A 16,175-nucleotide genomic window follows, 5' to 3' on the forward strand; every position below is an offset into this window, starting at 1 on the left:
TTCATATGTTGGCACAGATGTCGATCTGAGATGCTTTCCCTGATCTTTCTATAACAGCACCTCCAGATTTGAGTGGAGTTATAGATAAAGCAGGATTGGCCCTGAGTGATTGTTGAAACTGGGTTGAAGGGTATGTGGGACTTCATTGTCCTGTCTACTCCTGTGTGTTTTAAGTTTTCCATGATAACAAGTTAAAATAGCACCTCATATCCACTCGCTCTGCATTTTATCTTTTTTTTTTTTTTTGAGACAGTGTCTCTGTTGCCTGGGCTAGAGTGCAGTGGCGTCATCATAGCTCACTGCAATCTCAAACTCCTGGGCTCAATGGATCCTCCTGCCTCAGCCTCTAGAGTAGCTGGAACTACAGGTGAGGGCCACCACACCCAGCTAATTTTTCTATTTTTAGTAGAGATGAGGTCTCACTATGTTGCCCAAGCTGGTCTTGAACTCCTGACCTCAAGTGATCCTCCAACCTAGGCCTCCCAAAGTGCTGGGACTACAGGCCTGCATTATATCTTAATAGTCCTTATCACAATATGAACTTAAGTTTCTTTGCTTCCTTTGCTTATAGTCTGTTTTCCTCGTGAAAGCTTCAGGAAGATAAAAATGGAGTCACCCTTTTTCACTTTGAGTCCTCAGTGCCTAGAACAGGATCAAATTTCAGATTAATGCTAAACTGTCTGTAACAGCTAACATTTCCCTGTTTTATTCACTCTGGACTCTCCAGAACCTTGAGCAGGACCTGGCACATTTTTTAAGAGGTTATTATTTTTTTTTTTTTGAGACAGAGTCTCGCTTTTGTTGCCCAGGCTAGAGTGAGTGCCGTGGCGTCAGCCTAGCTCACAGCAACCTCAAACTCCTGGGCTCAAGCGATCCTCCTGCCTCAGCCTCCCGGGTAGCTGGGACTACAGGCATGCGCCACCATGCCCGGCTAATTTTTTCTTTATATTTTTAGTTGTCTGATTAATTTCTTTCTATTTTTAGTAGAGACGGGGTCTCGCTCTTGCTCAGGCTGGTTTCGAACTCCTGAGCTCAAACAATCCGCCCGCCTCGGCCTCCCAGAGTGCTAGGATTACAGGCGTGAGCCACCGCGCCCCGCCATAAGAGGTTATTTTTGAATCTAAAGTTAGAATGTGTGAACTAAAATAAAATCTTAAGGGTCCCCCCCACCGGCTGACTGAACAGACCCCCTCTTGGCCAAGGGGATGTTCTAAAACTAAATTGACTGTCACAAGGAGGGAGGTCAGACGTGCCTCATCATGCCCCACCTTCTTGGAGACATCCTTTTTAACTCATTAACAGGCCTGAGGGTATGCAAGACAAACCTGCAGGTCCTCAATTTACACAACAAATATATGACAGGGTGGCTTATCTCTGATTAACAGCTCCTTATCTTAAAACATTCCAAGCTGGCCAGGGGGCCAGGTGTGGTGGCTCACACCTGTAATCCTAGCACTCTGGGAGGCCTAGGCGGGAGGATCGCTGGCTGGAGGTCAGGAGTTTGTCACCAGGCCATGGGATGGAGCTGGGGCAGCTCAGTAGCTACCAAAGAGACAAAGCTCTGTGACTATTGTCTGAAGAAGTGGCCAGGAAAAAAACCAGGTTTCTTGGGAAGGTGGAGATGCCCTTGGTGAGGTCAGGACCTTGTCCTGGCCACCAGCAACCATCCCATTCCCCCTCTGAAGGAAATTAGAAGTATTTTACCCTAAAACATGGCACTTTTACATGCTGGAGTGACTGCAGGAGCATGAGCAAGGTCTCTCTGACTCCCCACCCCCAACACTGGCACTCCCCAAAAAGTTTATCTTCCTAAGATCCAGACACACCCAAGAGAACAATAATTGTTCTTCCCCTCCCTGTAAAACCGGGAAAGTACACCTGAACAGACTCTTTAAGAAGATAATGTCCCCTCTCTCAGATTCATTTGAATTTCCAAAGAGAACTATTTACCAGTTAATCTTTGCTCCCCATGCATTCATCCTTCTTAGCAATCCTTTATTCCCCCTAAACAGAACTTTTCTTTTCTCCTCTCCCATAACCCATTTTACCAGAAAGGCATAGAAGATTCTGAACTCCATCTTCATTCTGAGGGTTCCCACATATACACGTTAAAATAAATTTGTGTCCTTTATCTATTAATCAATCTGCCTCGTGTCAGTGATTTTTCAGCAAACTTCTATGTGGACAGGAGCCTTTGGTTCCAATGGTTTGGCGAACCTTTGGGGGGCCAGGGGACTTTATTCCCTAAACCTCCCTCCTACCTCCCTTAGTTCTCCTCCCAGTGGTGCAGCCCTGGGCAGAGGGACAGACACACAGCCACCCCAGGCAATTGTTCTCTCCTCAGTTTAATGGTGGTTAGTGGGATTGCCAAAACCCCCTCCCCATTCCCCTCCCCGCCCCGTACAAAATGTGTCTTTTTTTAAACAAGAAAAAGGGGGCAAAAGCCAGGAATGGGGAGAGGGGGGTGCAATCTGATATTTTCATACAGATTTTTGATTTTTTAATATATTATATATAAAATCATAGAGACCACGTATTCCCCCCCAAACTCCTTTCCCCCTCCTGGAGGGGGGCCTGGAGGAGAGATGGGGAAGGCCCCCCAAGGAGTAGATGGACAGAGAGACAAATGTGGGTAGGACAGATGTGGGGGTAGGAGGTGGAGGGAAGGGGTGCCCAGGAACATGGGGAAGGGGGATTGGAGAAAAGGGTTGGGGCTGTCTCCCTCACTGTCTCCATCAAAGTTATGACACAAAGACACAGAATCCCTGTTTCCACGCCCTCCCCCACCCCTCCCCCCCTACCGTGCAAACATGGCTTTGCAAAGAGGTGCCCAGAGCTCTGTGGAACTCTTACAATGGCTGGCATGGGGTCTGGGACCCCCAAAGAAATCTGTGTTCCCTTTCCCTGCCCACCCCACCCTTCCCAGAATCTGACCCCCTCCCCACATGACCTGGTTCTGTAGCCTAGGGGCCCTGGCCTTCCCCCAGTTATCTTCCCCCAACTCAATGCCTACTGCCCTCCCTGGACTTGGGGGGGTCTGGACCTTTGGCCCCTCCCCCATGGGGGACCCAGACCTTTGGGCCCTCACTTCTGGCCCTTGCAGAGATCCAGGCATACAACATCCCCATCCCTGCCCAAGCGTCTGAGGTGTTAGTGGTGGGAGGAGAAGCCCACCATCCCAGACTCTGGCAAATGTCTTTGCTGGTTCCTTGCAGCTGGCAGTGGGGGGGGATCCCAGCCCAGGCTCAGGCCTGGGGTGGGGATGGGGTCAGATGAAGAATTCTTCTTTCCTCTTGTGTCCATCGCTGCCGTTGAGGAAGGCTTCTCTTGCTTCTCCCTGCTCATCCAAGCCACTGGCTTCGTGGGTCAGATAGGAACCTGAGGGAGTGACAGAGCCCCAGGGCACAGGGGACATATATGTAGACCCAGGAGTTGGACAGAAACGTAGGGGAAGAGGGAGACAGACAAGACAGATACCAGGCGAAGAGGGAGAAACGGAACACATAGGGAGTTAAGTGCAGGGAATAGCAAGATAGTGACAGAGAAAGAGGGAAAAGCAGAATTAGGAGGACTCCAAAAGCTCACAGAAAGAGCCACCCTTATTCCTTCTCTTGGTGGTATCCCCTTGCTTTGCTCCCAACAAATCCAGCAGATAGGAAGGTAAGCTGTTTTGTTCAAACCCATGCCCTTAAATTGGCTTCTAAGTTCTACCCCTTTTAGAGTACTGGGCCGAAAGCCCCGTCTCCCTGGGATCTTGGCCTCAGGTCTCCGGGGATTTGGAACCCTGGGTGTTGGCTCCGCCCCCTTATCTTGGCTCTCGCCCCGCCTCCTTTGAATCCCACAACCAACCACACCTCTTGCTGCATTCAGGCCCCGCCTCCACTCACCCTTCTGCCGTACAGAGCACCAGACCATGCCCACTAGCACACATATGATCAGAAACACCAGTAGTGCCAGGATGCCGCCCACAATGGCGTAGGGAACCGACGTCTGCGCCTCTACCACCGCACCGGGGTCTGCCAGAGGGACAGGGCAGGGTACAGGAGCAGGTCATCAGAGGACGGTTTCAGCCCTGCCCCATTGCTGTCAAGCTCTTAAATCATTCTGCACACCACATCTAACTTTTATGTGCCACGCCCCTCAAAAATTACTGCCACCTTGTATCCTTCTCATAGCTCCACTCTTTCAGATGCTCCACTTTCTCGAGGCATGCTTGTTGGTTTGTATACTGCCCGATCCCTCCCCTGAGTCATTTTGCTAATACACTCCCTGCCTCTCTCCCCACCCCTGCACGCCAAAGGACAGAAGCAGCACATCCCTTTTCTTTGGATTCAGTTCTTCTCCCACTGAAAAAAAAGGTCCAAGTCCAAGTCCAAGAAACAGGTCTAAGTCCCTTCCCACCTTGCCTAAAACGTTTCAGGTATTTAAAATGCTGGCCTAGGACCCAACCACTTCTAAAATTCCCGCCCCACCGCAATAAGAGCTAAACATCTAACACATTATGTGCGAGGGGCTATTCCAACCGCTTTACGTATTTACCTCATACAATCACAACCACTTTATGAGGCAGGTGCTATTGTTTATTTCCACTTTAGCAAATGAGGAAACTAAGGCGCGGATTATGTTACCCGCAATAGAATGCGGCCCAGCAAAATTTGAACCCGCTGGGGCAGTCTGGCCCAGAACCATAGGAACTCTGTTGGCTGTTGCCCCCCCAATCACGGGGTCTCTCGGCCCGAGCCCCGTCCCCAAACGCCCGTCACCCCGCCGCGGGCCCTGAGCCCTGCCCGGGTCCGCCCCAGCCCGCCTCACCGTAGACCACGAGAACATAGAGCGCCCTCGCGTGGCCGTGCTTGTTGGACGCCTCGCAAGTGTAGGTGCCGTTATCCGCTGAGACCAGGCCGGGCAGCGTGAGCGTCTCCCCCACGGCCTCGGCCCTCTCGGGCAAAGATTCATTCCCACGGTTCCAGCGGATCTGATTTGGCCTGGGCAGGGGGGAAAGTAGAGTGAGAGACAGGAACCCAGGCGCCAGCACCCAATTCTGACCTGTCAGGAATCGAGACACGCAGCTCTCGCGCTGCGGGGACCTCCAAACAGGAGGCTCCCCCTTTCCTTCTTGGAAACCAGCAGTGCCAGGCCCAGCTTCCACCCGTCAGCAGAGTGTCAGGACTCCAGCGCTGCCAAACACTGCTAGCCTCACGATCCAGGCGTCCTCCCTCAGGACCCAGAAGTCCAGCTCCCAGCTGCCTGTTCGCCCAGGCCTCTCCTTCCTGAGACTCGGGTGTCCAGGTCCCCAGCTCTCGTCACCCCAGGACCCAGGAGTCTCGGGCCCCAGAGCTCACCTGGGGTTCCCGGTGACAGCGCACGTCAACACCAGCGTGTCTCCCTCCCTCACCACAGCTTGGGAGGCATGGATCCGGGCCGTGGGGGAGTCTGTGCAAAAAGTCGGAAGATAGGATGGTTTCTGGGTCAGCACGCGGGGCTGAGGACCCTCCTGGTGGCGGGCGGCTGGCGCTGGGACCCCCGGGTGCCGGCCCGCGGGGCACTTACACTGCACGTCCAGCACGTACTGCGTCTGCTTGCTGTGTCCCGAGGGCAGCGCCTGGTTCTGGGCCTCGCAGATGACGATGCCGCCGTCGTCCTTGCGGTCCACACGAAACCGCACTGTGCTCGCCACACTCCAGACCTTGCCGCTTTCCTGGCCGCTGCTCACCCCTGCCCCGCCCCGCCCAGGCACAGTCAGGCCCGGTTCCGGCTCCGCCACCCTCCTGCACACCCCAGAGCTGGCTGGTAGCCAAGCCCCGCCCACAGGCCTCGCCCCGCCCCAAGCCACGCCCACGTGCCGCTTCCCAAAGCTCCTACCTCTTTCACTCCCAGGCTTTCTCACCTATCAATTCATCCAATAGCCACGTATTTAATGGCTGGTGTCTGTAGAACCTGCGAGCTCCTCGCCAAGCCCCGCCCACACCAGACCTGTCTCTGCGAAGCCCCGCCTCCTAGAGCCCCGCCCCCTCGGCATCCCGCCCCGGTTACCTTTCAGCTCCTTTCGGTCCCGGTACCAGCGCAGGGTGGCGGCCGGGCGGGACCGCGGAACCAGGCAGCTGAGCTCCACCTCGCCGCCCTCCACCGCCTGCTCCCGGACCTCCACCACGGGATTCTCCGGGGCCACTGCCGCAGGGACAAGAGGGCAAAGGGAGTTAACGAAGGCGCCGGGGTGGGCTCAAAGCCATCAGGCTGCCGGATCCCAGACACCAAAGAGAACTAGGGTCCCAGGGGTCAAAGACAGAGGCCGGGAAGGCCGGCCAGATTTACTGGAGCCAGATGTCCAGGATGTTGAAAACAGCCAGGGTCAGAAGGTCTTAGGAGAAGAGGGAAGCAGAGAAGCCTGGAGGAGGGGATGGGTCCGACTCGGGGAGCGCGTTACCTAGTACAGTGAGCGTGGCAATCTGGTGGTGGGTGTCCTCCGTGTAGAGCTGGCAGAAGTAGCCCCCCTCGTCCTCCAGGCGGGCGTCTGAGAGCCGGATCCGCACCCGGCGAGGGGAGAACTCCTCGAGCTGGAAACGCTCGTCTTTCAGGGCTAGAGAGAGTGAAGGGGTAGGCATGGACTTGGCGAGTCCTGGCTTCAAGAGTCCCACCCGTCCTCCAGGAGCTTAGAGTCCAGCCCATAGCCTCTTTTCTCCAGCCATACCTGTAAGGCTGAGGTGTCCAACTATTTACTCCCTTGGGGACCCAGAATGATTCACTTTCCTCCTGCCTGCAGGACCAGGAGTCCAGGCCCTCAGTCCTTTCCCCCCTCCCACCCAAGAGCACAGACTGCCAGCTGTGTCCTCTTCCTGGACACGGGAGTCCAGGCCCCCGCCCTCTCTTCCTTCAAGACTCAGGATTCCCGTCCCCAGCACTCACCGCGGGTGCCGTTGAAGAAGAGGGTCTGCCGGGCTGGGTTCTGGATGACAACTATGGACCCATCATACTGGTGCAGACGGCAGGTGATCTCAGCCACCCCGCCCTCAGCCACTGTGACGTTCTCAGTCTGTACTTCCTGTCCCGCCCCTGGACCGTTGGACAGAGACAGGAGACTCACTGAGGGCTGCAATTAAATCTTTTCTTTCTCCCTCTGTTCCTCTCCCATTCAAACCCCCAATCGCTCTCTTTTCCCCCTCTTTCAGTTCATTATACCTAACTTTTGCTGGGGGCTAGAGCAGAAAATCTGCTCCCTAGAGAGGACCTGCAGTCAAAATTCAGTGGTATATGCTGGGGGGCGGGGGAGGGCAGAACAGGGCATACAAGGAGCCCAGAGAAAGGGGAGACTAGAACTACCTAGAGAGACGGGTGGTCAGAAAGGGCTCTGGCAGAATGAGCCACTGGATCTGGATCTCAAAGTGTAAACAGCAATTCACCAGGTGTGGGATATTGCTGTGTGCTCCCCAACTTTCTCTTTCACACCTGGGCACATACTGTAGCTTGTCTGCAAAGATGGCCATAATATTCTTCCCATTCCTGGACATGCCCTTTGCAAGTTGATTTTCCCCCTTTCTAGTCTGGGCAGGCATTGTGACTTGCTTTGAGCAATAGAATTTGCTAGAAGTGATATTGTTTGTGTTCTGGAGCCTAGGCCTGAAGAGGCCTAGCACTTGCCCTCTACTGCCCTGACACTGTTGCAAGAAGATGCCCAAACTAGCCTCTTTGTGGATGAGAGGCCACAGGGAGAGAGCTCAGCCAGCACCAGCTGCCAGCCGTGTGAGTGAAGCCGTCCCCAGTCGCACCACCAGATGACTGCAGCCCCACAGGTGACCCCAGCTGAAACCAAGAGACGATCTGCCCACCTCCTCCAGCACAAATTGCTGACCCCCAGAATTGTGAACCAATAAGGTGGTGGTTGTTTTAAGCCACTAAGTTTTGGGTGGTCTGTTCCGCTGCTAAAGTTAACTGATACAATAGAAAACTAGGCTATATCCCAGCATCCTGTGTAGTTAGGTGGAGCCACGTGGCTGATTTCTGGCCAATGGGATGTAGGTGGAAAAGATAAACACTCCTTCCAGCCCTCACAATCCTTCATGCTGGCTGAGCGGAGGCCTCCGAGGAGCCTACAGGAGGGCAGGATCACAAGCTGGAAGGCACCCGGGTCTCTGACTCTTCCCCATGACCTGCCTATACAGGACTGTGACATGAACGAGCAACATACTTTTTTGTGAAGTCACTGAAATGTCAGGGCTGTTTGTTAGAGCAGTTAACCTACCATGATTGATTAATCCATCAGAGGAAAAAGGTGGGGGATTAGAAGGGAGCACCAGCAGAGGAAACAGCCTAGAGAAACCTGAAAGCCAAGACTAATCCTCATCAGTGTCACCATCACTGTCATTGTCATCTTCAAAATAACGATAACCACCATAGTTACCATTTATTGGGCACTTGCTGTGCTAGGCCATGTACTAAGGGTATTACTTATACAATTTCTGTTTAATCTTCACTGTACCTGTATAAGGTAGGCACTATTATTAATCTCCATCTTTTCCCAATCCCCACTTTTATAGATGAGAAAATTGGTCCAGAGAGATGAAATGATTTGCCCAAGGTCGCGGCCAAGAGTGGCAGAGCCAGCATCTCATCCAGGTCTCTCTGATCCCACGTCTACTCCTGGCTGTTTGGGTGAAGTATCCAGCATTGGCAAGGGGTCATGGGATATGCTTTCGGCAAGGGGTCATGGGATATGCTTGTGATGGACCTCGAATGTCAAGTTAGGAGATTAGATTTTATCCTAAAGGCCAGTGAAGGTTTTGAAGCAGGAAAATGCCATGATCAGATCTGGTTGTCTTTAAATGCTGGATAACTATCCATGTTTCTTACATTCTGTCTCAGGGTTTCATTCATTCATTTGAGTATTTCCTCAGCAATGGGTACATTTTCAGGGGCTGGGTATCCAGGGATGCGTCAGATGAGATCACTGCCCTAGAAGTCCTTTAGGATTTATGGAGCAGTAGACACCAATCACTGTAATATCCTATCAAAAGTAGTGTGGCATGTTTTCTATAAGAGGGTAGGTAACCTAATTTGGGGGTTGAGGGGTAGAAAAAATTCTGGAGGATGGAGGCAGAGACTGCTGGCTTCCTATCCCAAAATCCATTCTTCCTTTTCTCCTCAGTAAAAGAACCCTCATTGTATTTAATGATCGCTGAAAGCAGAAAAGAGATATTTCTCAGTCTTCCTCGCAACTAAGTGAGGCCATGCGATAAAGTTTTGTCCAGTTGGATATAAACAAAAGTGTCATGTGGTAATTTTGAGAGGAATTCTTAAAGAAAGGGGACAAGTCCTTTTTCTACCATGTTGCTTTTGTGCTGCCTGGAACTAGGATGTGATGCATGGAATTTAGGCAGCCATGTTGGACCATGAGGACACAGGCAGTAAGGATGTTGGAACCAAGAGCTGGAAGGTGCCTGGATCTCTGTGAAGATGTGGAGCTGCTGTAACAGCCCTGGACTCCTACTTCTGGCCTTCTTTTATATTCGAGTATAGCACTGGGTATTTTTTTTTTACTTAATTATTTTAGAGATGGGGTCTTGCTATGTTGCCCAGGCTGAACTCAAACTCCTGGGCTCAAGGGATCCTCCCACCTCAGCTTCCTGAGTAGCTGGGACTACAGCACATGGGTATTTAAGCCGCTATTTGAAGTTTATCTAGCACCTCCTGGAATATCAAGCTTAATACATCCAATCCTTGCCCCAGATGATTTTCCTCCCCAAGTTTTCCCAATCTCAATAAATGTCACAAACATCCATCCAGTTGCTCAGGTCAAAAACCTAGAAATCATTCAAGTTCTCTTCCTTTCTCTCACCCCCAGCATCCATTCCATCAGCAATATCTGTCTGTTCTACCTCCAGAACAAATGCCAAATCTATTCACATTTGTCTACCTCTCCTACCTTCACCCACATCCGGTAAAATCATCTCACCTGGACCCTTCAAGAGCCTACTTATGAATCTCTCTGCTTCCATGCCTGCCTCCTCCAAGGCCATTCTCCATACAGCGGCCAGATGGATTTTTCAAAAAAGTAAATCAGATCAATTCACCTCTCTGCTTAACACCGCACGAGGGCTGCCTATTACACTTAGAAAAAAAGTGAGACTCCTTCCCAGGCCCTCAAGGGGCTATGTGGCCTGGCCCCTCTCTGACCTCACTTCACTCCAGGCTCACTGGCCTTGATGTCCCTCAAACATGCTGCGGGGCCTTTGCACTTGCTCTTCTTCCTGCCTGGAATGTTCTTCTTCCCACATCCCCTAACCCCGATCATCTCAGGGCTGCCTCCTGTTCCAATTCGGGTCTCAGATTATATCAACACCTCCTTAGAGAGGCCCTCTCTCACTCCCCATTCTTTCACCTCCAGAGCACTTTCTACCTCCTCACTATGGTTTTAGTTCATCTATAAAAATTTCAGGAAGTTTCACTGAAATTATCTGAATAATTTGCTTATTGTCTGTTTGTCCCTCATCACTAAAATATACACTCCCTGAAGGCAGGGATGTAATCCCTGGGTTTACTGCTGTAGCCCTGGTGCCTAGAAGTGTGCCTGACACTTGATAAATGTCTCAGCTTGCTGAACGAACTGCATGGTGTCACACAGGGTCTCATTTCAGCCTCACAACAAATCTGTGACATTATTTTCATTTTAAACACCTGGGTTGATCCCAGCTCGACCACTTGCCATCTGTGTGAACTTGGGCAAGTGGTCTCACTTTTCTGAGCCTCAGTTGCCCCATCTATAAAATAGGGATGATGCCAGTGTCTGCCTCGAAGGGATTAGCCCAGTGCCTGAAGCACAGAGCGCCCTCTCTGTGAGGCTGATGTTATTACAACCTCCGGAATCATGCCCCTGCACGTGAAAACTGGAGCACACATCCTGGTGCTTTTAAAAACATCCCAAAGCCTATCCATGGACCCTGGACCTCAGAGCTAGTCCAATGCTAAACCCCATTTTACAGATGTGGAGAATGAGGCTCAGTGGGTCCCAGGTATGTCGGTGGCAAAACTCACCATCGCCTGGGAGCCATCAGGTCCTCTGGATCTGCACCCCCAAAATATATCCCCTGCTCTCTGCTTGAGGGTGCACATGGGGTGAGGGTGGGGGGCTTTTGTCTTATTCCCTCCCCCTCCTGAGGAGTCAGTAACCAACAGTGTCTGTGCTTGGAATATTAATGTCCCAGGAGCTTTTGTTTCAGGGGTTTGGGGGGTGGTGGGGGCGGGACTTTCTGGTCAGAGAGGGGCTGAGCTTTGGGGACTGGGGCACTGGCCCTTTAAACTGTGTTGACAGCCAGGAGTCGTCATGGGGATGGTGCCTGGAAAAAGGGACAGGGGAGGGTTTAGGAAAGAGTGGCTGAGCAGGTGATGTATACAGACCCGGGAATCCAGCCCCCAAGCACCTCCTCTCCCAGGACCCAGGAGTCTGGGTTGCCAGCCCCTCCTCCATCAGGTCCCAGGAGTCTGGGATCCTGGCTTCTTCCTCCCTTAGATGCACGAATTGGGCCCCCAACCACCTCCTCTCTCAGGCTTCAGAAGTTCAGGCCCCCAGCACCCTCCTGGATCAGCACCCAGCAGTCCCCCCTGCCAGCAGTCCGGGCTCTCAGCATCCTCTTCTTACAAACCCAGGAGGCTGAGCTCCCAGCCTTCTTCCCCCTTAAACCCAGAAGTCTGGGCCTCCAGACCCCTCCTCCTACAGGACCCAGGAGCTGGGGGTCCAGAGTACACAGCTGGTGGATGTTTCCACGGAGACCGAGCGGGATGGGGGGAGCACTTCCTGGGTCCTGAGTCAGCGAATACCCAAGGGAGTCTCAAGGTCATGGTTCCGGGAAGGTCACAGCCACCGGCTCAGTATCCGCTCCCCAGGGGGCTCCTGGCATCCTGCCTCCTTCCCCTTTCCTCCCCTAGGGAGGTGGTACATCCCTGCTCCTAAGCAAACCCCCCTCAGCCCCCCATCAATGGCGGAGTCCGAACATCCTCGCACAAAGCGTCAATTCTTCTCCTGCTCAGGCTTGTGAAGGCGCCTGTATTCGGAGGACCTAGGCATCAGGGTCCCAGCCCCTCCTCCCTCAGAAACCTGCAGGGGAACCCCCTCAGTCCCCTCCTCTCTCAGAACCCAGGAGTCCGTACCCTCGCCCCTCCCTCCCTCCCTCGAGACCTAGGAGCACAGACTCCAGCCCCTTTCTCCTTCGGGAGTCAGGAGTTCAAGGCCCCAGGCCCCTCCTCCCACAGACACAGGAGTCTAAGACCCCAGTCTCTCCTCCCTCAGACCTGGGGGTCCAGGCCCCCAGCCCCTCCTCCCTCAGACCCAGAAGTCTAAGACCCCAGTCTCTCTTCCCTCAGTCCCAGGGGGTTCCAGGCCCCTAGCCCCTCCTTCCTCAGACCTGGGGGTCCTCAGATCTGGGGGTCCTCAGTCTTGGGGGTCCAGGCCCTAGCCCCTCGTCCCTCAGACTCAGGAGTCTAGAACCCCAGTACCCTCCACTCCTGGAGAGTTTTGACCCTAAATCCATAGTCCTCGGCCCCTAGAATCACAGTTCTGCCTTTTCTCAGTCCTTTGTCCCCCTCCTTTCTGGGGACCTAGGCATGAGGTGGGGGGCGTAGGGGTGATTCAGCAGCCTCACACACAAAGTCCCCCATGTGGCCCCCACATTCCTGGGATACTCAGGACTCCCCGGATTCCAGGCCTCAGGCCCAGCCAGGGGGTGGGGAGTCCTCCAGAGGTTCTCCCCGGGTGTGGGGTGGGGGGAGGAATTCCAGCTCCAGGAAGGCTGCAAGTCTGCACTGAGCTGCCACTGTCCAATCCTCCGCCCCCAGTGCCCTCTATTCACCCCCTCTTCTCAGAAGAGCCCGGGCTCTGCCCCCGCCCCTTGCCCCACTGGGTGCACGCGGAGGAGCCTGGGTGCCTGGTTCCTGCGGGCCTGGGGTCTGCACAAGCAGAAACCAGTGGGTGCTTGGGTCCTGGTGCCACAGGCCATTGGATGCTGGCGGGTCTGACTATCTCCAGGCACCCCCCACCCCTCCCAGAGAGAGAAAGCTGCCTTTGTGTTCCCCAAGATGGGGACGGGCCAGGCTCGCACGACATTAACCCACCCTTAGGCCCCAGCCCCGCTGTGTCTAAGGTCTTGGAATCCATTGCGAAAGCTGACCCCCACGCCCAGGCTCTGGGGACTCGGGCGTCTAGGTCATGGGTGGGTGGGGGATCAGTGACAGAAACCTCCAAAGACCTGTTCCTCGGGGTGACTCACAATGGGGGGAGGGTCCCCCCATTCTGCAGAATTTCTGCAGGGAAAAGTGAGTCACCCTGGGAAGGAAACAATATTTGGGAGCAACGACCTCCTCCTCCACAAGGCTCCCCAACTCTTAACAGCCTCTCCATTCTTTCTTTGTATCTGTATAACTGCTTTCTCTGCTCCTTTCTGTTCTACCTCATTTCTGGCCCGTGGATCCCTGTTTCTGCCTGTGCGCATCTCTGGGCAGGCACGCCATCTCTCTCTCTTTCTCACTTCCTCTCCTCTGCCCACCCCAGACTCTTCTTTCTTTTGGCATAAATCTTATCATCCTCTTCTGCTATTCTTGCCAGAATGAGCCAGGAAAGAGAGAATATATTTTTGAAAGGGCACAAACGGACCTCATCTCCTATTTCTACTCCTGCTGGCTGGGCAAGGTGAGAGGGGAAGAGGGTGATGGATATCCCCTAAAATTTGGTGGCCAAGGCCATTCGGAAATAGCCAATGAAAAGGAAAGCAGGCAGAGCCCTTCAAGACCATGTGCTACACAGCTCCCTACCCCATGCTTTACAGAAGGGGAAAATGACAGTCGGACAGGGACAGAGACTGACAAAATTATACCAGAGGCCTGGTCAGGATGGGACCCAAGTTCCTTAGCTCCCAGCCCAGAGTTCTTCCCATGTCGCCGAGCTAGCTCTCCACTTGTAACGCCCCACTCTATTCAATTTAGAGAAAGTTTACAGAGAGGATTAGGGTGCCAGGAAGCAGTGACTTTAAAATCAAACACGGGACAAGGCTATTTCCCAGAAGCACTGGAGAAAGGATTCTTGAACCTGGCAGATGGTCATCTTAGGCTATATTCTCATTCTGAGAATCCGACGTCCCATGATTCTAAGCTGTCAGCATTCTAGATGTCAGAGATGTCAAGATCCAGGAACTCCAAGAAATCAAGATGTCACAATTTTAAAGATGTCAAGATGCTAGAATGCTAACACCATCAAGGTTCTAGAACTTTAAAGGTGTCAAGATTCTAAAGACTTCTGGATTTTAGAATCCCCACAGATGTCAACATTCTAAACTACCCTCAGGTTCTGTTTACTGGATTCATTGGTTCCAGGATTCTATGAGCCTAGTTTTTAGCCTAGAAATTACATAAAGAAAAATAAAATCTGATGGAAACGTAGCTAAGGTACCAAAGTTCTCATCTGGGAAACTGTGGCCTGTCTGTTGCAAAGAAACGTGGTAATGATGAAAGTTTTGAGGCAATCACAGAAGATATAGAAGAAAGAAAGGCAGAGAGTGAGAGGTCGGCCTTGTCCAGAGGCTGGGAGGCTCTGCTTCAAGTCCTGGAGTGGGGAAGGTGCAAATACACTCAACTTGCCAGAAACCCCTCCACGGTCTGAGCTGGGATTCCCTTTCAGGTCACGGAGTTCAACATCCTCACTTTACAGGAGGAGAAACTGAAGCCAGGAGAGAGGGGCATGTTTACCACCAGCTGCTGTGGCAAATGGCAAGCACCAGGATTTAAACTCAGGCCTTCAGCCCTGTGCCACCTGGTTACAGCTCCTCCCCAAACCTCTACAGAAATCCGGCCCTCCTGCTTTCACCCAGCCACCTCCCAATCATCTGTTCCTGCCAAGAGTGGCTTTTACCTACAGGGAGCGGGTGACCCGTGACAGGTTTGACACACACAGAGTGTGAGAGTGTGTCTGGGTGACATTTCCTGACCTTGTCTCCAGCCTCAGGGTCACCCTACCTGGGGGGTCTGCAGCTCCTCAGCGTGTGTGATAAGGGTGTGTGGATGGCTCCCTGGATGACCTGGAGGGGGCTTCTCTGGAAGTCATGCCCCGGCGTGAATGGGAGAGGAGGGTTTGGGGAGGCATTTGCTGAATCCACGTGTGTGCCTACACGCCAAGGTTCCCACTCCCACTGCCCCACACACATACACACCGATATTCTCCCTCGGGGCTCCTTAGGATGCCCTGCCTGACTCAGTTCCCCTCCGGGGGCACAGAGAGACATAGAGAGAGAGGCAACGAAGGATGGGGTGGGGGATGCTGGGAAGGAGGTCACAAGGGTAGAGAGAGCAGGCAGAGAGATGAGGACAGGGCAACAGTGGGACAGAGAGGAGGAAAGAGGGAGATAGGTGACAGAGGGGCTAGAGAAAGGGTTGACTGAAAGATGGGGACAGAGAGACAAGGGGATGGGGCAGATGAGGGACAGAGAAAAAGGGACAGGAAAACAGGGTGACAGCAAGATAGGGACAGAGACGGGGAACAGGGGCAGAGAGGGGGGACAAAAATACAAGGGGATAGATAAGAGAGGATGACGGGGAGGGGGGACAGAGTGACCCAGGAAAAGGGGACAGAGGTAGGGGACAAAGACGGGATAAAGAGATGTGGAATAGGGAAGCAAGGAGAAAGGGAGACAGACGGAAGGAGGGACAGGACTCCGACACTGAGGCACAGAGGACAAGGGTAGGGGGACAAGGAGAGAGATAGAGGGATTCAGAGACAGGTGGACAGAGGGACGCCGAGACCGGACAGAAGGACAGCGGGACGGGCCTGGGAAAGGCGGGCTTGTTGGGGGGGGTGGGCTCAGACCCTTTGTCCCCGCCAGATCGGGCCCGTGCGGGGTGGGGGGGCTGCGGCACGGCGGCCGGGGCCCGCGCCCCCTCCCCCGCTCGCGGCTCCCGGCTCCGGGCCCGCGCTGCGCTTTGTCCTGGGGAGGGGGCCCGGCCCGGCCCGCGCGCATTGTTCGGCCTCTGCGGCCCCTCGGCGGTCGGGCCGTCACCGCGGTGCGCCCCCCGCCCCAGCCCAGCCTGCCGGCCCCGGCTCCCGACCCTACCTGGCCCCGCCGCGGCCGCCCACAGCAGCAGCAGCGGCCACTGGAAGCGCCGGGCCCGGCCCATGGTGGTGCCGCCGCCGCCGCCGCCGCCGC

The 16,175-nt window shown here is 53.8% G+C and overlaps 1 protein-coding gene across 1 annotated transcript; it reads right to left on the minus strand.

The window, feature by feature from the left end:
* Nucleotides 1–2,329: 2,329 nt before the first annotated feature.
* On the minus strand, nt 2,330–16,146 carry CADM4 (cell adhesion molecule 4). The gene is made up of 9 exons (XM_012653225.1): nt 16,083–16,146; nt 6,904–7,050; nt 6,425–6,577; nt 6,034–6,168; nt 5,551–5,715; nt 5,343–5,433; nt 4,813–4,985; nt 3,888–4,016; nt 2,330–3,378 (listed from the first exon to the last, which is right to left on the minus strand). Exons 1-9 carry the CDS (start codon nt 16,144–16,146, stop codon nt 3,269–3,271), a joined length of 1,167 nt encoding a protein of 388 aa, XP_012508679.1. The 3' UTR covers nt 2,330–3,268.
* Between the last annotated feature and the right edge of the window lie 29 nt (nt 16,147–16,175).

The sequence above is a fragment of the Propithecus coquereli genome, unplaced genomic scaffold, assembly GCF_000956105.1.
Source record: "Propithecus coquereli isolate 6110/MARCELLA unplaced genomic scaffold, Pcoq_1.0 Scaffold42, whole genome shotgun sequence".
NCBI lineage: Eukaryota > Metazoa > Chordata > Mammalia > Primates > Indriidae > Propithecus > Propithecus coquereli.